This window comes from Nelumbo nucifera, chromosome 6 (genome assembly GCF_055504915.1).
Source record: "Nelumbo nucifera cultivar China Antique chromosome 6, China Antique-T2T, whole genome shotgun sequence".
Taxonomy (NCBI): domain Eukaryota; kingdom Viridiplantae; phylum Streptophyta; class Magnoliopsida; order Proteales; family Nelumbonaceae; genus Nelumbo; species Nelumbo nucifera.
The window spans coordinates 30,264,409-30,286,070 of NC_142654.1; the positions used below are offsets into that span (position 1 = coordinate 30,264,409).

General features: G+C 39.4%; 1 protein-coding gene across 1 annotated transcript; it reads left to right on the forward strand.

The window, feature by feature from the left end:
• Positions 1–7,888: 7,888 nt before the first annotated feature.
• BIOF (biotin F) lies at positions 7,889–21,472 on the forward strand. Its single transcript, XM_010260529.3, has 11 exons — positions 7,889–8,754; positions 9,761–9,903; positions 10,000–10,107; positions 11,074–11,312; positions 11,409–11,450; positions 12,692–12,779; positions 13,286–13,419; positions 17,460–17,548; positions 19,886–20,036; positions 20,159–20,227; positions 21,212–21,472. Exons 1-11 carry the CDS (start codon positions 8,502–8,504, stop codon positions 21,333–21,335), a joined length of 1,440 nt encoding a protein of 479 aa, XP_010258831.1. The 5' UTR covers positions 7,889–8,501; the 3' UTR covers positions 21,336–21,472.
• Positions 21,473–21,662: the final 190 nt, after the last annotated feature.

Consider the following 21,662-nt stretch of genomic DNA (forward strand, 5'->3'; position numbering starts at 1 on the left):
AACCCCTACGATCTGAGCTAGTAAGTTTCTTACTTCAAAATTTAGATGTTTTTGCATGGTCCGCGGCCGAGATGCCCAGCATAGACCCTAACCTTATGACTCGCAGATTCAATACTGATCCTGTAGTTAGGCCCGTTAGACAGAAGAAACGCAGCCTAGCCCCGGAGCGTTGGAAAGCAGTCGATGAGGAGGTCGCAAAGCTCCTCGCAGCCGACTTCATAAGAGAAGTCCATTACCCGAGCTGGGTAGCCAACCCCGTTCTGGTAAAGAAGGCCGACGGTAAGTGGCGCATGTGCATCGACTATACCGACCTAAACCGAGCCTGCCCAAAAGACTGCTTCCCACTGCCCAGAATCGACCGCTTGGTGGACACAACCTCGGGGCACAAGTTGCTGAGCTTCTTAGACGCCTATACGAGCTACAACCAAATCAGAATGGACCCATCCGACAAGGAAAAGACTTTCTTCATCACAGAATTCGGTCTATATTGTTACAAGGTTATGCCCTTCGGATTGAAAAATGCTGGGGCAACCTTTCAAAGGCTTGTAAATAAATTGTTTGAGTCGTTAATTGGCAGAAAAGTAGAGTGTTATGTAGACGACATGGTCGTCAAGACTCAATTCTCACACAAATCAATACAAGACTTGCATTCTGAATTTCAAGTTCTGAGACAATTTAACATGAAACTGAATCCAAACAAGTGTGCTTTCGGTGTCACCTCGGGCAAGTTCCTAGGATACATCGTTAACCGGTGCGACATCGAGGCCAACCCGGATAAGATTAAGGCCATCTTAGATATGAGACCACCTCGGAAGTTGAAAAGGTCCAAAGACTAAATGGCCGCATAGCTGCCTTGAGCCGCTTCATGTCCAAGTCGGCGGACCGCTGCCTGCCTTTCTTTAAGGCAATTAAGAACAAAGGGTTTGAATGGACCCAGGACTGCCAGTTTGCGTTTGACGAGCTCAAGAAATACCTCGCTAGCGTACCGATCTTAACTCGGCCCGAGGAGGGCAATGTCTTTGAATTGTACCTCTCGGCAAGCGACGAAGTGGTCAATTCGGTACTAATAAAGGAAGTAGATCGGGTCCAACGACCCATCTATTACGTTAGTAAGATTTTGCAGGGAGCAGAGACGAGATACCCACAGATAGAAAAGCTAGCGTACGCACTGGTAACTACAACTCGGAAGCTCCGCCCATATTTCTAGGCTCATACAGTTATCGTCCTCACCGACAAACCTTTGAGGCAAGTCTTACTCAAGCCCGAGGTCTTTGGTCGGTTGACGAAGTGGGTCATTGAGCTCAACGAGTACGACCTCCAGTATAAGCCGCGAACTGCTATTAAGGCTCAAGCCTTAGCAGATTTCATCGCTGAGTGCATGTTCGGCTCCGAAGTTCCTAGACCGGTTGAGCACGAGATCCCCAATTCGGGTGAGCCCGAAGCTCTCAGGCCGGTGGAGTCCGAGCCCCGTGAGGTAGCAGCAAGTGTGGCATCTCTCCTAGTTAGGCCAAGCGCGAACTGGGATGAGGAGCCCTGGATCTTTCACGTAGATGGCTCCTCGAACCAATAAGGCAGCAGAGCCGGAATAGTCCTGCACGACCCAAGTGGCTCAAAATTGGAGTACGCGCTACGCTTTGAGTTTGTGACATCTAACAATGAAGCAGAATACGAGGCGTTGATAGATGGATTAGCCTTAGCCAGAGAGGTAAGAGCCAAGCACATCATTATCTGCAGCGACTCCCAACTCGTGGTCAACCAAGTCATTGGCGAGTACGAAGCACGCGAGCCAACCATGGTCGCCTACTTAGCCAAAGTCAGAGAGGCCCTGCTCAACTTCCAGTCACACTTCATCAGTCAAATCCCTAGGTCGGAGAACGCTGAGGCTGACACCCTGTCCAAATTAGCCAGCACCAGCGACATCACCATGAGAACCGTGTACATAGAGGACCTGCCTCGGCCTAGCATTCTCAGGGGGCAGAGGAGGTCGCTCCCGTCGTTCAAGCAGAGCCGAGCTGGATTTACCCGCTCACGAGCTTCTTGCTACACGGGACCCTCCCTGCAGATCGCAATGCATCCAGAAGGGTGTAGCGCTAGACAGCCAAATACGTCATGATAGACGAACGGCTATACCGAAGATCCTACACGCTCCCCTACCTGCGTTGCTTGCGACCTACCAAAGTCGAGCTCGTACTCTGTGACACTCATGAGGGTCTATGCGGCGGACACTTGGGGGGTAGGGCCCTCGCCCAAAAGACACTTCGACAGGGGTATTATTGGCCAACAATGAAGGCAGATGCCATTGAGCTCATTAGAAAATGTGACAAATGCCCGAAGCACACCAATATTCACCACCAACCTGCCACTGACCTCAAGTATCTCACCAGCCCGTGGCCCTTCGCACAATGGGGCATCGACATACTTGGACCGCTTCCACCAACGACAGGCCAGAGGAAGTTCCTAGTGGTAGCAGTGGATTACTTCACCAAGTGGGTAGAAGCTGAACCCCTGGCAACGATCACAGCCCGTAACGTCCAAAACTTCTTTTGGAAGAACATTGTGTGCCGCTTTGGGCTACCCCGGGTACTAATTTCCGACAACGGCAAGCAGTTCGAGGACATCAAATTCTAGAATTGGTGCCAAGACATGGGAATCTGGCAGAACTTCACTTCGTTCGCACACCCTCAAGCAAATGGTCAAGCCGAAGTCACAAACAGAGCCATCATCCGCGGACTGAAGGCGCGGCTAGACCGAGCTAAAGGGTTGTGGGCAGACGAGCTACCCAGTGTCCTATGGGCTTACCGAACTACGGAAAAAACCGCCACGGGAGAGACCCTCTTTAACCTCACCTACAACGCCGAAGCGGTAATCCCTGCGGAAATTGAAGTACCTACGCTACGACTGGAAGCATACAATGATAAGACAAACGAAGATGAGCTACGTACCAACCTCGATCTACTCGATGAAGTAAGGGACCTCACGTACATTAGGACTGCAGCTTACCAGCAAAGAGTAGCTTGGTACTATAACGCCAGAGTCAAGAAGCGGAACCTCCGCGTCGGTGTGACCTGGTCCTTCGTAAAGTTATGGTGCCTAGCGTTGGCAAATTCGGGCCAAACTGAGAAGGACCCTACCGAGTAAAGAGAGCACTCGGAGGAGCGTACGAGCTCGAGACCCTGGAGGGTAGGCAAATACCCCGAGCTTGGAACATTGTCAACCTAAGGCGATATTACCTATAAGTTACCGAACTAGACATCGCAAAAGGAAAGAAAATGAATTTGAAAAGGCTAAGGGAGACTCACCAAAGAAAACACTACTGAACTAAGGAAACTGACGTGGGTTGAGGACTTTGGGCGCGAGCTCAAGGAACGATCGTCGAAAATTGGCAAAGGAAAAGTGACCAGGGACCCCACTATTTATAGCCGCTGTACCCGCTCATCAACGGTCGAGATCAAAGCCATACAACGGCTCTCAGGAAAACCGGTTGCGCGACCCCCAGGTGAAATCAATTTAGCGCTAATTTTTTATGTCCGATAGCTGATAAATCGCTTGACGTTTGCGCGTGAGCTGTACCCGACCCAGGCTGACTCCGGTCGAGCCGTGCTAACCCTGGTTAAGCCAAGAACGTAAGCAGATCAGACTGGGAAATCTCCGAGCTGGACTAAGCACGCCATGGAGCAAATCCACCCGTCAGTCTATGAACTCCCCATGCCGGGTCAAGACCCCGAGCATGGGGAGTGGGGGGCAATTGATGGAGGTAAATTTGACCCGACCCCTTGGCTGTGCGACACGTGGAAGAACACCAGGTCGACACGGCGACGTGACATGGCAGCTCCCGAGCTCCCCAAGAAGAGGCCCAAACTCCCGAGCTCCCCAAGAAGAGGCCCAAACTCTCGAGCTCCCCGAGAAGAGGCCCGAACTCCCCAAAAGGGACCCGCACTTCCTAGGAGGAGAAACCCGAGCTCTCCCTAAAGGATCCCGAGGCTAATAGCGAAGTCCGAGGGGCAAGGTCCGAACTAGCCCATCTCGTGTCAGTTCGGACCATATGCCAGCACTTCGGGACAGTAGGATACTCATTCGAACTCAAGGCTTCACCTCATGCACCACTCCGACACCTCGGCTCCAGGTCGCGCAACTGTGAAACCATGTCTGATAGATCTGTACTCTGAAGCAACGCACCTGACTAGTCTGGGTCTGACAGATGGAAATCACGCCGTAACGGCCACCTGCCACCGCCATCTCAGTTGTGGCAGAGACGGCCCTGACAGAGAGGACAATGGCGGTTATGCCTGCCCCCCACAGAGGCGGTTATACCTGACTTGGCAGAAACTGGGGAGTAAGTGCACCAGGTGGTTATAAAAGACCTTCTTCCCCCAGAGAATGAGGTATATGATGTTTGTGCTTTCTGGTCTTCAAATCTATTATTTTCCCTTGCCTCCTCAAGAGTATTAACTTGAGCTTCGGAGTATTCATACTGGGTACCTCCTCGGAAAACTCCAGTTTCTTCCCTGTTTCAGGCCTCTTTAGCTCCGTCAGAGGCAAGGTCACCGGCAGCTAGGACCGACCGGATTGCGCACCATCACATCTAAACACCAAACATTGAAAAGAACACAAAAGACACATCTTATTGAATTAATATTAAGTTTAGTTAGATAATATTAATCCTATCATGGGCTTAATATTAATTTAGTACTAAAAAATGAGAATGTTGCAATTGGTTTGGTCGAAATACCCTTATTTTACTTTCCAACTTTACCCTCAACTTTCTATTTTTTTCCATTATATATATTGTCATTGAAAAATAATTATGAAAAACATAAAATGGAAAAAATAATATAAATTGCAAAAATAAAGAAATACATGTAAATTACAAAAAAAAATGAGAATGTTGCAATTGGTTTGCTCTAAACATACTTATATTACTTTCTAATTTTACCGTAAACTTTCTATTTTTTTTTTTCTAATTGTATATATTGTCATTGCAAAATAATTGTGAAAAAAACACAAAAAAATGAAGAAAATAATATAAATTACAAAAAAAAAACAAAGAAACATAGAGAAAGTTTTCAAAAAAAATATAGAAAATCGAAGAAAAAACATAAATTACAAAATACAAAGAAAACCCATAAAGTACAAAAAAATGAACAAAAACTGTAGAATAAAATAAGAATTTATATCTATTACCATATATAAAAAATGAGAATGATTCAGTTAGTGTGGTCGAAAAACCCAGATTTTTCAAACCAATACCCCTTAGTTTTTTGGTTTTTCCAACATATTCCAATTCTATATGAGGGTGCATGATAGTTGTTGGAAAAAAAATGTCTTTTCTAAAAAGCCATTGGGTGGGTACCTGACCCATCAACTTGTTAATGACCCATTTTGGGTTTAACCCAAACCCACCATAACCCAACCCAACCTACCCAATCCATTAATTTTTCACATAATACATAAATTCTCGAAAAATATAACTATAAAAAATACATAATGTACAAATAAAGATAGAAAATGAAGAACATAATATAAATTACAAAAAACAAAAAAATACACAAAAAATGTAGAAAATTATAAAAACTGATGAAAAATAACAAAAATTACAACAAACAAGAAAACCATAAATTACAGAAAAATGAATAGAAATTGTAGAATAAAACAAGAAGTTATAGAAAAATATAAAAATGAAAAAATATAACAAAAATTACACAAAATACAGAAATTTCATTCCACGAGCCCTACACATGTTTGTCAGTTAGGCCCATGTCTTATAAGGGCATTTGGCCACTGGGACTGTTTGTTATCATGTGTGCAATTGTTAAGTAGGGCCTGAAACTCATCTCCCCAGTTGTATGCAACATTGTGACACATTATGAATCGTCTGATTGTTTTATTCTTGGACAAATGTGCAGAGGTGCTCAACGTGCTTATAAGGTATTTGCATAAATGTTACTCTAGTGGTTGGTTGATAAATTTTGCTTCCAACTAATTTCTTTATCTCCTCTTGGTTAAAAAGGATAAGGAAAATGTTTTTAGGCTTAAATGTAAGTTTTTAATAGTCATCTTAGATAATGATTTCTGCTATTCAATAGTTAATCGAGTAAATTAATTAACACAACAGCTTAGTTTACTTTAACCATTAATAGTAATTATTTTCATAAGTTTTAGGTTATCACAAAATTGGAGATCAATTAAGAGTAGCATCTACAATTCTCCATAAATTTTGTGTTTCATTGGGATGAACTGTATCTGTATATAATGTCATTGAATGTAATATTATCATTGATTTGATGCATTAATGTTTCAATCTAATGCATTTGCAGCCAACATTTTATAATTATAAAACTCAGGTCTTGGCATTTTGTGAGGATAGTCTTTTTTTTCATGTATTATATAATTGTCCTAGGACTTAAATGGTATATGAACTTTCATCTATGCCCGAGATGTAAAAGCATAGTCAAACATCACCATCAATATCAAATACCTCGTGCATCGCACAGGCCATTCCACTAGTTATTTAAAACAAGAGGATACCCTTGATTTGTACAATGAATCACCTCTGAATCCTCTGCAACCACCTGTCCCCTAACAACGGCAACCCCAACATTTTCCCAAACATCAAGAACTGACACCATATCCTCTCCTCTTATCAAATATGTTTGCATTCTATTTAGAATCATATTTATATCTTCGATTCCATCACATTTGACGGGTTTAGAATCATCTTTATATCTTTGCTTCCATCACATTTGATGAGACCCGTTACCCTATTAACGTCCCTCAAGCTAGTAATATCCGATGTAGTAACGAGGACAACCTCGTTCACTGGAGTAATAGCAGTAATGCATCCAACGTTAGAGGTGTAAAGTGGGTAGTGCTGTGCTGACCTGTGGGCCGTCACACCCTCCCTAGTGAATAGTTTGGGGGTCAGCCCAGCACGGTCCATGGCCCAAGCCCGTGTGGGCTCATGCTGTGCCAAGGGTCGGGCCAAAGTTATTTTTGTCTATTTATTTAAAAAAATTGAACAAAATTAAAATTTTAATTTTATACGAATTTTGGTGTATACAACTGCTTATATATACAATAATTAAATAAATTAGTATAATAAAATTGAAAACAATTATTTATTTTATTAATATATTATATACTATATATTATCATATAATTATATTTTACATAATATATTATATATAAGTATTATATATATAGATATATATAAAATACATATAAATAGTATATATGGACCGTGTCATGGGCTAGGCCGGGCCGGCACGCGGGTCGCAGGCGGCCCAGTCCACGGACCTAAAACCCTAGGCCCAGCACAGCCCGTGGATAGCACAACCCGATTTACACTTCTATCCAACGTAAATACATGTAAGACAATTAATAAGAATGAAGTCATGGGAACCTTTTGGGTGGGATTTTAAGGGTTGTGGAGGCCAATATCAATTTCAGTGGCGATAATGAAGAGTAACATTGACTTTGTAGTAACAACTGGTTATGTCTCAAGGTAGAAGATAATGAACAATGTCTTCTTTCAAGGTAGAAGATAATAAACAATATCTTCTTTTGAAGGATAGTTTTGACATTTTCAAAAATTTTAAATTGCACATGTGATCACATGATAAGATAGCTAACAAAGTACTAATGGTAGGACTAAATTAATAGTTTTTAAAAAATTTAAATACTGCAATAACACGATTTAAAGTTGGGTACTAACTTAATGCTACTTTAAAGTAATGAGTAATATGGAATTTTCCCATATATATTTTTATTGTTTTAGATGTGACAAATATAAAGATATGTAGAGTGCAAAACCCTGTAATTTGTATTTGTACTCTTTCAAAACAAAATCAGTGCAAACAAACAAACCAGATCTTTAACAAGGGCACGTCTTCCATGTTAAAGTAGCAAGAAAATAGGGGGCGTGGGCCTTATCCATCCCGAAAGCCGAAAGGAGCATTTCTCTTCTGCCTGCACACGTCACACAAAAGGCTTTCAAGTTCAACTGTGGATCTGGCTTTCCGTTTTCCTTGTGCTTTTCTTTCAAATGCTTCATCGATTTCTTCGCCTATCCCGCTACATTTCATTTCCATATAATGCCAAACATTCACTCAACAACGACCAGTTGTACGAAACGAGCACCGCGTGGATTTTAGATATGCTGAAGTAGGTTGGACTGTAGGAGTAGGACCAAGAAGAGGCGGTCGAGGGGTTTGGTGTTCAATACTCCAAGGTTCAAGCCGGTATATATGCTGTAATGCTGAAACGGGAGTTGGCTTCATTGAGTTCTCTCCGTCTCCAAAAGATTCAATAATGGGTTGAAATAACTAGTCACACCAACTTCCAATTCGACGGACATCAGCGGTAACCCCTCTCTCTCTCTCTCTCTCTCTCTCTCTCTCTAGTCAGTTCCAAGTCTGTCCGTTACTCAGCGGTTGGGCCAAAGTCCAACAGTGAAACACTTCTTTCATCTTTGTTTGCGCGCGCGCTCATCATCTATTTGTGAAATGGAGAGTTCGTGGGACAACTGGGTCGAGGAGGCTCTATCGAGATTGGAGTCTCTAAAGCTCCTACGATCTCTCCGACCCATTTCACTGTCGAGGGAAGAAGTGAAGCCCACCGAGGTGGAATCGAGGAACTTCGTGAATTTTGGGGAGTTTGAGACTTTTGATGGGTTGCGGTCGTGGGATCGATCGTCGGTGGAGGTTGAGATTGCAGAGCCTACATTTCAGAAATGGGTGAACGACGTCCCCAGTTCCGGTAATGTTATAGCTTTCTCGCCTAAACCCATCTTCCCTCCTGATAATTAAACATAATGCTCCCTCTCTTGTTCTTTTCCTTACTGATTAGTGCTAATATCTTTCTTTATTCATTTCATGGGTCTGAACCTTTTTTTTTTCATGTTTAACTAAATACAGTTTTGTTTTTTTCTATTCTGATTGCAATGGTCATGAAAAATAGTGGGACTTTAAGATTTAGTACAAAAGTTTTAACAGAGGAATACTGAACATTGTTATGTTACTTCACGTCACCTTTAGGGGATGCAAATTGCTGAATAAATGGAAAATGTGGGTGTTCATATGGATTAAGAAACTCATGACAGGTGTGGGCTTGATTGAATGTTTAACGTTCTCAAGCTGGAAAGCTGGACCAATTCTATCAGGACTCATACGACGCCCTGGCTGGAAGATAGACTTATTGGCTATACGTTGATGCGATGTTTGGTTATTCCTTTTAAGATTATTTAATGGATAGCCACGCTAGTTTTCCCTATATTTGAAAAATATGCTTTAGAAAGAATAAACTTATCCCCTTCTACTCTTTGGTGTCATATGTTATCTTCATTCTATCCAACTATTCTAGACTCTTCAGGTTGAACATTAAAACAAAAGCAACCATTTGAATCCTGTTAACAGTTACTTCATGCATCAGTCTAACCATCTTGAAGACCTTAAATAGTAAATGCGTGCATTTTAATCTTCACAAAGTTGTTTACACATGTGCTTTCACGTGTATTTTTGCTGTGTTTTAAGACTTAAGATCTTAATCATTGTGTATTTAATTTCCCTGTATTCTGTTGAAGTGCAATGATTTGCATTTTGGCTTTACTCGGATACTGCCATTTGCATCATATTCTTTTCGTTGAAGTAGGCATATGGAATAAATTTTATGTTTCCAATTAGTAAGTGGTGAACTATGGATCTCAAAGAACAGATAGATGCATTGCTTTGATGCCTGTCATGTAATGATGTTTTTGTTTTTGCAGGAGATGAGATCATAAATAGAGATGGAGTGGTTGATGGACACTTAGGTGTTAGCCCCCAGCAGTTCAGGAAGTTACTGCTCTTCTCAGGAAATGACTACCTGGGCTTGAGTTCTCATCCAACAATCCGAAAGGCTGCTATTCATGTATGCCTAATAGCTGATTGCATTTATGAATTCAGCTTTATAGTTTAAATTACTTATATTCCTTCAACTTAGGAACTTAATCTTCTTCATGTTCAGGCAGCCCAAGAATATGGAATGGGTCCAAGAGGTTCTGCTTTAATCTGTGGGTATACCAATTATCACAGTATACTAGAGTCATGCTTGTCAGATTTGAAGAAAAAAGAGGTACTGCCATCTGTGTTAAATAAATTGTCTCATATTGCTTTATATTTGATCCCGATTATTTCTATTTATTGTTCTTCTATGGTCAATACAATGGTAAACATAGCTTATTAGAGAAAATATAAAAACCTAAAAACTAGGGAGTGACCATAAAACTTTAACAAAGTGATGTTTTGGCTTCATAATGGATAGAACTGACCAGTTTCTTCTATAGTCACCTTGAGGATATATGGTTAACTCCAATAGGCTACTCAAATTGCACAGGCACCATCTGTTGGATGTGTGAAAACAATACAGGGTGAAGGTGACTGCAAAATTGACAATTCTAGTGTTTAACAACACATAATTGCAAGCTTAGCAGCCAATGCTTCACAGATTATTCCAAGTGGGAAAGTAATTGATTAACTTCAATTGGCTACACACATAACACAAATACCCTCTGTTGGATATGTGTGTAAGCGAACATAGGGTTAGGATGAGTGTCTGAAGGTCGATGCAAAGTTGATTGTTGCTACCATTTAGCAACACATAATTGTAAGCCGAGAAACCTATGTCTCACAGATTCTTCTAATTGGCAAAGCATCCAGGTTAGCATCTGTGATTTCAAATGCTTTTTCTTGGAAACTAGGGCAGGACTTCTTAATTTCCTTTTCTTTATCTTTTCTTCCAAAATATTCTCCACAGACCTTAGAAATATAATTTCATGCACATGGTCATGTCAAAGCATATATGAGAAAATTGATTTTATGTTCCATTCTATAACCCATTATGACATGTTTTACTATACTAATTTATTAATGTTTTTAATGTCCTTTCTGAATATAATTCTAAATCCATGAATCTATGAATCTGCTTCAGTTTTTTTCTACTGAATATAATTCTGCCATCACTAATCTCACTTTTCTATGTGTTTTTTTCTGGATTTTCTACTGAAATTTGGTGCATTACTATCTTAAAATGATGTTCCAGGATTGCTTACTTTGCCCAACAGGCTTTGCAGCCAATATGGCCGTAATGGTAACAATTGGAAGTATTGGATCCCTCTTATCTGCAGGCAGGAAACCACTGAAGGATGAGAAAGTAGCCATATTTTCAGATGCTCTGAATCATGCCTCAATAATTGATGGTATCCGTCTCGCTGAGCGTCATCAAGAAGTAGAGGTCTTTGTATATAAACATTGTGACATGTCTCACCTTAATGCTTTGTTGTATGTGGCCTTCCTTGCATCTGATTCTCTATTTGCCTTTTTATTTGTTCCACTCGGCTATCTGATACCTCAAGATATTGGATTGGAATTTGACAGGACAAGTTGCACAATGAAGAAGAAAGTTGTTGTAAGTGATAGGTATAACTCATATTATGACCATTACTTTCAATATCATTTTAGTAGAGATGTCCTTATGTAGATGGAACTGAGTAGTTATGGATGCATGTTAAGACATGTCGAGGGTATCTATATTTTCTGTCCATCAGGTGCTCATAATCCAGTGCAGAATGATTCTTAACCAGGAGGTTGTGCTGAAATAAAGTTTGACCTAATTGCATCATCCTTAATGGTTAGAAAGATACAGTGAAATGTAGAAAAAAAGGGGAAGGGATCCAGATTTTGAGTCAAATGTCTTGAAGGCCCCCAGGATGGGCACTCTTTAAATGTATATGAGTATATCATGTTAAGTTACAACTTACAAGTTGGAATGACTGGCTAATATTTGCCAGTCCTGACCTGAGTATTCATTCTTTCTATCAAATTGTGTCTTAGCTATACTCCATTTTGAGTAAGGGAATGCTTGACCATGGCCCTAAAGTCTTGGAGGATACTAATTTAAGTCCTCTGTTTCACAAATCAGAATTATCTGATCCATAGTCTGCATAATTAATCGTGTTGTCTAGAATTTGATTTTTGGTATGGGCCTACCAAACAGATTTTATGTATCGATTTTGGTGAAGTAGAAGTAACTAGAACATAGACAATATGCCCTTTTTCTGGTGTTGTTTCTACTTCTATATTCTTATTTTTTCATTACTGTTGCTGCCAAATATGGAGACGAGGGCAACAACATAATTTTTGGTGTCCGAGGCTGACAGGTCCAACCTGTTGAGACAAAGAAGACGTCAGTGGCCCTGAGAGTTATCCCAGGGGCGAAGACTCTGACGGTCAAGTTAGCTGAGGGCTGTGAGGGGTCAGACCAAGCAAGAGAGGAAGCTTAGAGCTTAAGTCTGTGTGTTTATCTCAACGTGGGAGCCCCTTTTATAGCCAGAGTTGCCTTAGAAGAGGGGCAGTTGGGAGCAGGTGGTGGCGGTTGATAGTGGTTGATGATGGACGGCCAGGATGCATCTGGCCGATGCTACGTGTCAAGATCCGCAGGTTGGCCAGATATTCCTACATCAATTACCATTTACCAAAAGGTCCATGACACTCTAGATACATTTTTCTAGTGGGTATGCACTTATGCGAGTGTGTCATGCACATTAGCGAGCATAATCTGTTTTTATCTTGTTTATTTTTTAATTTAATTTTCTTTTCCATAGGAGAGTGAGGTTTTTATGATACTTTGGTTTATTATTCATGAAATTCTATTCTTGCAGCTTGTTTAGTATGGATGGAGATTTTGCACCACTTGACAAGCTTGCTGGGCTTCGCAGGAAGCATAGATTTTTGTTGGTTATTGATGATGTAAGTCAGTGTGTTAGCCATGTCAATTTATATTCACATTATTCTTCTCTGTGTTTTTTTTTGAAGAATTATAAGAAATGAAGATGCTCAAATGAAGATCCAAGAATTATAAGAATCATTTTGCCTGCCTGTCTTGTACAAGTGGTATCTCATATGGGATTATGATTAACCACTGAATGGCTTGACGGTTTGACCAAACAATGTCTTGGGTCAAAGTTTGACCTGATAGGATGATTCTGAAGTATGTTCTATGCTGTAGTTTTGGACTGTTAGGAACTGGTTTTGGAAAAGGTGTTTATATTTTATATTTTTATGGTTGTAACAGTATCATTGGACCAATTTGTGATCTATGTCTGACCTTTTGTTCAGTGTTTCCTTCTTGGATGTGTGCTATAGCCTACATAGGGAATGGGCAGGGAAAATGGCTTCCTGTTGTTCCACTCTGATGCAAATAATCTTCACCCGTATTTGACCACTTATATTCAGTTTTGTAAGACTTCTGTCAGGCCCATGGAACATTTGTTTGCGGCAAGAATGGTGGGGGCGTGGCAGAAGAGTATGGTTGTGAAAATGATGTTGACATATGCATAGGCACACTGAGCAAGGCTGCAGGTTGCCATGGTGGATTTGTGGCTTGCAGGTAATCCTGTTCATGTTTCTTTTTCTAGGCATTACAGTTATACCTGAAGAAATAAAAAGGCAAATAGAAAACCATTGGAATGTCACGTGTGGTCAAATGCATAACTTCACTAATATTTTTGCTTTTTCATAGAAGGGTAACTTGCATTTGTATAGTATATTAATTATATGACAAAAGGTGTACATCAATGTACAAGAATGTGCAATAAAAACTTCCCTCCAATACATTGATGCCCCTTCTGCCTCTGATTCTGGATAAAACATCCACAATCCATCTCTCCAGCAAAGGCTGAGAATTGCAGTAACAGTCTCTACTATCTCGTTGAGGAAGTGAGCAAGTTGCTAAGGTCCTCTTCCCACTCCATATTTTAGCATTAGCTAAGTCCCCTTCCAGAACAAGAGATGTGATGCTTACTTGTTTTAGCAATCCTATATCCATTAAGGCTATGATTTCAATTTTAAAGGATCTGCATCCTCAATGTGGCCACCAAAAGGCCAAAACTATGATGCTATCAGGACTGAAAAATACAGAATCAATGCCTAAAAGGCTTGGATTGCTATGAGAAATCCCTTTAAATTGCAGCATAAGTCTCTTTATGTGCCAATTATGAGACAGGAGCAGTTAGAAGAGGAATCATGGAGAGGAGGGTAGTATCTCTGGAAGATTTCTTTTAGTTGATTCATCATGAACATTGTCTTGGATAATATAATTATACTCAAGCCACTGAGCAATAGTTGGGTGCCCCAAGAAACAATTTATTTTGTTTTTTGTCATCTAACAATGTGTGAACTGTTAAAGGCATTTCGCAAGGCCACCTTTTAAAGAAAGAAACTTTGTAGGGTATAGGATGTTCCATATGAGATAATAGGTAGGAAAAGATAATCCTAGAATCTATTGGAGCTTCTAAGAATGAACATATCAAGTATACCCTTGGCTTCCTTATGTGGGAGGATAGGGTAGGATTGATTGGTTTGGGTTTTGAGGTCAGAGTAGGAACTGAAGAAACTGCAAGAGTTTCCCCTAAATCACAACTGTTGTTCCCCTAGATCAGATGGATTAGGGTTTTCTCCTGAAAAGGTGCTCGCACTTTGAGCTGATAATTGAGCAGTTGTCTTGTCTGAAAGTATCAACTGAATATCCCATTTTTGTTGGGATATTTATAGAAGTTCTGGAACTTTCACAACTGATAAATGTTTAATTTATTAATATTATATCGTTTTGTCTTTTTCCCAAGTTACTTTATAGTTCACAACGAAAGAATATGCACGCTTGGGACCGTGCGCCTGAGTTGATTATGCTATGTCAGCCTTTAAGACAATACAGGGTGGACCACAAGAACCATGTGGTATGGGGAATCTCCTTTCCCATGCCTACATGTGTCCTGCATCAATACCTCTAACTTCTTCGTTTATTTCCCCTACTCTGACTCCTGAGAATGCCGAAGTATAGAAAGTTACTGAATTTCACACCTCTTATTACAGGAATATAGATCACATAGTATTGATAAAAAAAAATATAGATCACATAGCCTACTCTGTACTATGGGCTTCCACAAGCCCATGCTTTTACACCATCTTTAGGCCCTTGTATTTTTCGTCCTGATTTGCAGGTAATTTTATCTTGTATTGATGCAGGGGGGTGGGAGGAATCCTACCTACTGGCTTATTCTCGTATGCCTCTTTCTTTCAAGCAATCCTACCTACTTCCTCTCCCCCAAGCGTTTCTTCTGGCTAAAGCAATTTGGAAAGGACTAAGGAGTAGTTTCTCCTAAGATTAGGGGCTTTTTGTTGGAAGGCAGTACATCAAAAGATTAATACTGGTGTGGTTATTCAAAGAATGAGATCTTTTTCACTACACATTTGTTTCTTTATGTAAAACAAGTGGTAAAACTGCTCTTTCACTCACTAATCTCCTACCCTTGTGTTACTTGCATTTGGGGGGTTCTTCTTTAGCCTCTTTCGGTGCAGATAATCTCCTCCAAGGGGTATGGAGATTTTGTCTGAAGAGAAGATACTTTGGACATGCACTAAGGCTGTCCTCCCTCCACCTATGGGAATTTGGGAAGAGAGGAATCTGAGAACCTTTTTGGAAAAAGCTCAAACCAAAGAAGTCTTGGTTGAGAATATTTGAGCAAAGATGGCTTATTTGATGGTTGTTTGGGCAGCTGTGAGACCTGGATACCTATACATGCCTAGCATACTAGTATCATATCCAATACTAATCTGATATGATTTTAGGATTTTAGGGTATTAGGGGTCTTGTCCTTGCAAAACAGGGATCAACTGTATTAGGGGTCTATACACAAGGAAGAGGATTGTAACATATATAAACAAAGCAAAGGGTATAAGATGGGTTAGCATTGGATCAATCATAGATTTAAGGGGTGCCAAGACACATTCCATAGAGTCTGGATCTCCTGCAACAAAATAGTTCCAACACCCTTCCAACATGACCTGACACCACCGATGATTTAAAAGGCATGCCTAGGCACACAGGCGAGGGACATTTTAGGGTATGTGCCTCGCCTTGGTCCTAGGTGCAGCATTTTTAAAAGGTGCATGCCTGGTGTGCTTTGTGCCTCAGCCCAGGCGTGTACCTTTTTAAATTTTTATGATTTTTTGTTTTTTTTCTTTTGAACCTAGCGGCTAGGCTGGGGGGTCCGCCCTTGGACCCCCAACCACGCCGAGAATCCTCTATTTGCTAATGTTGTTCATACATTCATCCTAATAAAATGTTTTTTTTAAAAGGCAACTAAATTATAAAATCATTATTTTTTGTGTGAGAATTAAGAATTTAAGACCCTAACATAGACTTGTTTGGGCTTGCCTCGAGGAGTGTGGTATAAAAGAAGCTTGTAGAATTAGGAATGCAATAGGTTTTACATCACATTAGCTACTTGAAGTAATGCAATTGAGTAAAAAAAGAGATTGTGGGTTTTACATGCTTGAAAATGTTTTATACGTTTGATTTTATTTTTAAATTTTCATTTGAATATGCTTTACATATTATGTTTATGTATTTTAATTTTAGATAATAGGTTTTTTAAAACATTTATTTTAAAATTTAAGTTTATATTTTTTATTAATATCATGTTTAATATTTTTTTGAAAATTTTTGGCAATTTTTTTTTTATTTTTTATTGTTTTAGCATTTTTTTGTATTTTTATGCCTTGCTTCAAAAAGGCCATGCCTCACCTTGTGCCTTGCACCTCAGGTGCAAATTGCCCCTTGCGCTTTTAAAACATTGGACACCACACGTCTTATTCATGGCAGGTCCCAGACTCCTAGTCTCATGGTGAGATGTGTGGTGTCAGGTTATGTTGGAAGGGTGTTGGAACGTGTTTTGTTGGCAGGAAACCTCAACTCCATTCTACAATGTTACTGATTCTTTCATATCTTAATAAAATTTGAGGTTACTGATCAAAAAGGGAAGGAGGGTTAGTCTTTCATTACTTTTTACTATGACTTTATATTTATTTTTACTAAGTTTGCTTCTTTTCTGACAATGTGGAGAAACTATGGAGTATCCAAAAATTCACTATCAAAATGCAGCACGATTATATACAATATCAGAGTTTTAAGGAGCAATCTTTCTTGTAAAGTTCCTGAGGCTATGTTTGGTTTGAAGGAAAAGGAAAGGAAACATGTAAAAACCTTGTATAGGTTTCCCTACCTTTTCCTTCAAACCAAACACAGCCTATGAACACCCTTCCTTTTAGTGCAAGTTAACTTTTAACTCAAACAAATGAACAATCATTTCCATGCAACTAGACACATGCATATAACAATGTTTTTTAGATCTATGCATTCGTTTTCTTTTCTTCTTTCATTGACAGTGTTTCTTATCCACATTCCTGTAAAATTATGAACTTGTCAAGAAAATTAATGTAAAGCTATGAAGATCTGTACATTATAATTCATCTTCTCTTTGTTCTATAGACATTCTATTTTTCTTGGGATTTATATATTTAAACTGCCAGTGTGTCTGAGTTATTTGTTATTCTGGTTGAATGTCTAAATTGTTAATGCTAAATAAACAGCAAAAAGTGGAAGCAGCTTTTACAATCAAGAGGTCGCTCATTCATATTTTCAACTGCTTCACCAGTGCCTGTTGTTGCTGCTGCACATGGTAAAATTTAATTCCTTGTATTTTACCTTATATGTATAAAATCTTATTCTAATCCATGATAGTTTATTTGGTGAAACAATTTTTATGATTGTAACTTTGTAAGGCACTTATATATGGATCTAGCATACTGTCATTAGATCTATGGTTTTACAACCACCAGGCTTAGAATTTGCTTCTTTGTTGTGGTGGAGGGAGGTTGTAGAGTTGCAATTGGCTGGATGTCATACACAGATATGGGTAGTTGGGATCTCAACTTTGTATTGTGGGAGGTGAGAACATTAGCTCTCTTGTTGAATACCTTATTCAAATGGATACAGAGATTTTGGTTAATGCTATTGCTGATGCACTGGCAAGAGAAGGGATAGGCAAAGTTTAGATTGGGGAGAACCTGGTCTTGGAGCTTGTCTGAATTTGTAATTATTGCCCCCCCCCCCCCACCCAAAAAAAAAAAAAAGAGAAAAGAAAAGAAAAAGGGAAAGATAGTGAGAACTGAGAACTACAAGAGGGAGTTGTGAACTGACCATCTTTCTATCAAAGATGATGTAGAATCTTATATGATAAGATAGTTCTGTCCTGGATATCTCAATTTAAAATTAACATGGGAAAACCTTCAATTATATATTTAATCTTTCATGGTTATGCTCATGGTAAGTTCTAATTTTGTTTTAGATTGGAGAAAATGAATATAATGGTCTTTTCCTTCAGCTCACTTCCCTGTGCTCCTTTAGTTGGTCTTCAAATGGCTGCTCTTCTTTTTTCTCCTTTTCTCCTTTCTGATTTTCATAGGACTTTGATAAAACAACCCCTCTATCCACTCTTTCTTACTGTGTGGAGAAATGCCAATAAAGTAGCAAGCCTGGATCTTCTCAAAGCTTTTCTTTTGAAATAGGGTGGAAATGTTTCAAATCTTTAATTTCCATCTGGAACCCTTTTTTAATCTTAAGGGATTAGGGATCTTTAAGTGTATACTTGCTGGATTAATGTGAGGGAGGAGGCACTCATGCTGCTTTATTTGAATGTTGTTTCAATAGTTGGCTCTTTATGTGTTTGAACCTCCCATTTGGGACCACTCTTAATCTGCTTAGAATTGGGATCTAACACTGGAAAGACTTGGAAAAGAAATTAAAATTTTTTGGGAAAGAACATAATTACCCATTTATTACCTCTCCCTTTTGGAAGTCCAGCATAATGTGGTAGAGACTGGAGAAGTTGGAACTTACCATCAGATAGTTTGAGTTCTAAGAAGGATGACATAGTTATTTGGGATTGTGTTTTCAAAGAAAAAAAGAGTAAAGTTTTAACATCAACAACTTCAAAGAAATCAATGGCAGCTTCCTTAGGAAAAAGGATATCAGAGAGAACCAACTAATGGGCTGTATTATAAAGAGGCCTTAGAGTCAATGCTGTTTGCCCTTGAATCTAAATTTGAGAGCTTCCTTCTCTGACCCTTCCATGACAGCCTCCTTAGGAAAAGGTATACTGGAGGGAACCAACTAATCTCTCGACTTCAACCATTTTAATGGGTTGCATTATAAAGAGGTCTTATAGTTAATGCCAGTGTCCCTTTAAATTAGAGATCTCCTTTCTCTGACCCTTCCCTTAAATCTTGCCTAAGCTATAGAGCAGTTCTGAAAGAGTGAAAGTTCTTCTGGTGGGTTCATTTCCTGTTTATATTCATTGTCTTTCTAGGCCTTGTTTCTCAAAAGATGTTATTATCTTGGATGCCCTTTTTTCTATTCTTTGCTTCTGATTCACCCTAGAAATTTAATTTCTCTTAAATTTTGCTTAAGCTAATAATTTGTGTAGAGCAGTTCTGAAAGTTCTTGTGGTGGGTGAATATTCATTTTCTGTCTATATTCATCGTCTTTGTAGTCTCTACTTCTCAAAAGATGTTATTATCTTGGATGTCCTTTCTCTATTATTTGCTTCTGATTCACCCTTAGAAATTCAATCTCTTAATCTTGAGGTTGACTGTTTGCAAAACTCTCTCTCTCTCTCTCTCTTTCTCTCTCTCTCTATATATATATATCCTCTTGTTTTTCTCTTTTTGTCTAGTATCAATCTCTTGGCTGCACAATGGAGTTTTTTTGTATTTTTGCATTGTTGTCCAAAATAATAACAAAACATGGAAAAAATGGTTTTGAAGGTTACAGTGATCCACAATTAACAATTTCTACTTATGTGTAATCACTCTCTTTGAGAAATTTCATAGCTTATGCAATTATGTCCTTATCTAGTTAGGCTGCTCTAGTTGCTTTTAAGTAAACTACATTATGATAGTGACCTTTATCTGAAAAAGATGCTTTGGATTTTAACTACGTAACTATAACTTAGCAGCTGCTGTTATTGTGGCCAAAAACGAGACATGGCGTAGAAGGGCAATTTGGAAGCGGGTGCAGGAGTTCTATGCTCTGACAGGAATCCCCATCACAAGTCCCATAATTTCTCTTATTGTTGGTAGTGAAGAAAAGGCTCTTCATGCCAGCAGGTTTCACCTCTCTCCCTCTCTCTCTCTCTCTCTCTCTCTCTCTATATATATATATATATATATATATATATATATATATCTGCTGATTACCAATGCTCACCCTCTTCATCATCATGGAACAGGCATTTGCTAAGAGCTGGTTTCCATGTAACAGCAATCAGACCCCCCACAGTGCCTCCCAACTCATGCAGGTATTTTTACTGTTAGTTTTTGAAGTCCATGCCAACAATTAATCAATAACTAACAGAAAATGGGAATCAAGAAAAAAAGTTAGACTGATTCTTTAACAGCAATTATAACTCACTGACTAGGGCTTTTGACTTAGCATGGCAAGATGGCATTTTAGTCAACTCAAGAGTCATGGAGCTGACTTGGGGAAATATGTTACAATTTGAAATTTTATAAATTTAGCTTAGCTGACATTACATGCTATATTCATAGGGTCGGGAATCAGGATCTCCTGCCAAGAAAAATCCTTCCAACATGATCTGTGTCCACACATCACATGCATGATGGGTCCCACTCATTGATGTGCGGACACTGATCATGTTGGAACGTGTTGGGAGGTATTTTTATTGGCAGGAGATCCAGATTCATATTCATAGTAAGTTTTCTTCACTGTCATAATAAGAAATTATAAATTTATAACTTCAGATGGATTGTGTACTAGTAGGGTAAAACCTCCAATATAAGGTATGGTGTAAATATAAAGTGGGTATGGGAAGTTACAAGCGGTCCAGAGGATCCCTTATTTCAGATTGGCCACAGGATTCTTCCATTGTGCAAGAAAAAAATAGATGGGCTTCTCTATTGAGGTTTATTTATTTTGGTAAATAGAGGTTTCTAATTGACCTGATTGTGCAAGTTTAAATAGTGACATGGGTCATGACTAGGAAATAAAAATGATAAGGAGTGAAGTCAACTAGGGGAGTAGGCAAAATATGACAACAGAGCTTATTTTTATGAATGAGTACTGGCTCAAACTGCCAAGCCTGATTCATCTTTATCTGGTGATTCTGGTTCAGTATTTTGTATTATTGTTAGGAGTTGGGTGTTGTATTACTAATTCAAACCAGCCAAAGTCTTGATTAGAGGCATTTTATCTTGCATAACATTTTAAGAGTACTTATCTTGCATAACCTTTTAAGAGTGTTAATAAAGTTCAAATATTTCAGGCTACGGATAACCCTGAGTGCAGTACACACCATAGATGATTTGAAGAAGCTTGCAGCAGCTCTTTCCCTTTGCATCAACTTCCCAGACATTGATAAGAATTCGATTACATATTCAAAGCTCTAAGGTTTTGATGTTTGGAGTTTGATTTACAAACTCCACGGAACAGGATTGACTCACGAAACTGACATTGATAATTAGCTTTACTGGGTTAAACTTGTGGTTGAACTTGTAGTAGTATGAGAAATAAAACTTCCCCAAAACAGGTTGATCGACTTGCTTAGACGACCACTGCTCCCTTATCCCAACTGTATGATATGGGGGCTCATTCATAGTTCAGACAGAGAAAGACCTTGAATTCTGATGTTACAGACATTTGCAGTCGATCGAGAAAATGCAACAAAATTATAAAATTGCAAACGGAAGCGCAATACCTTTCAAATAAGATTAATT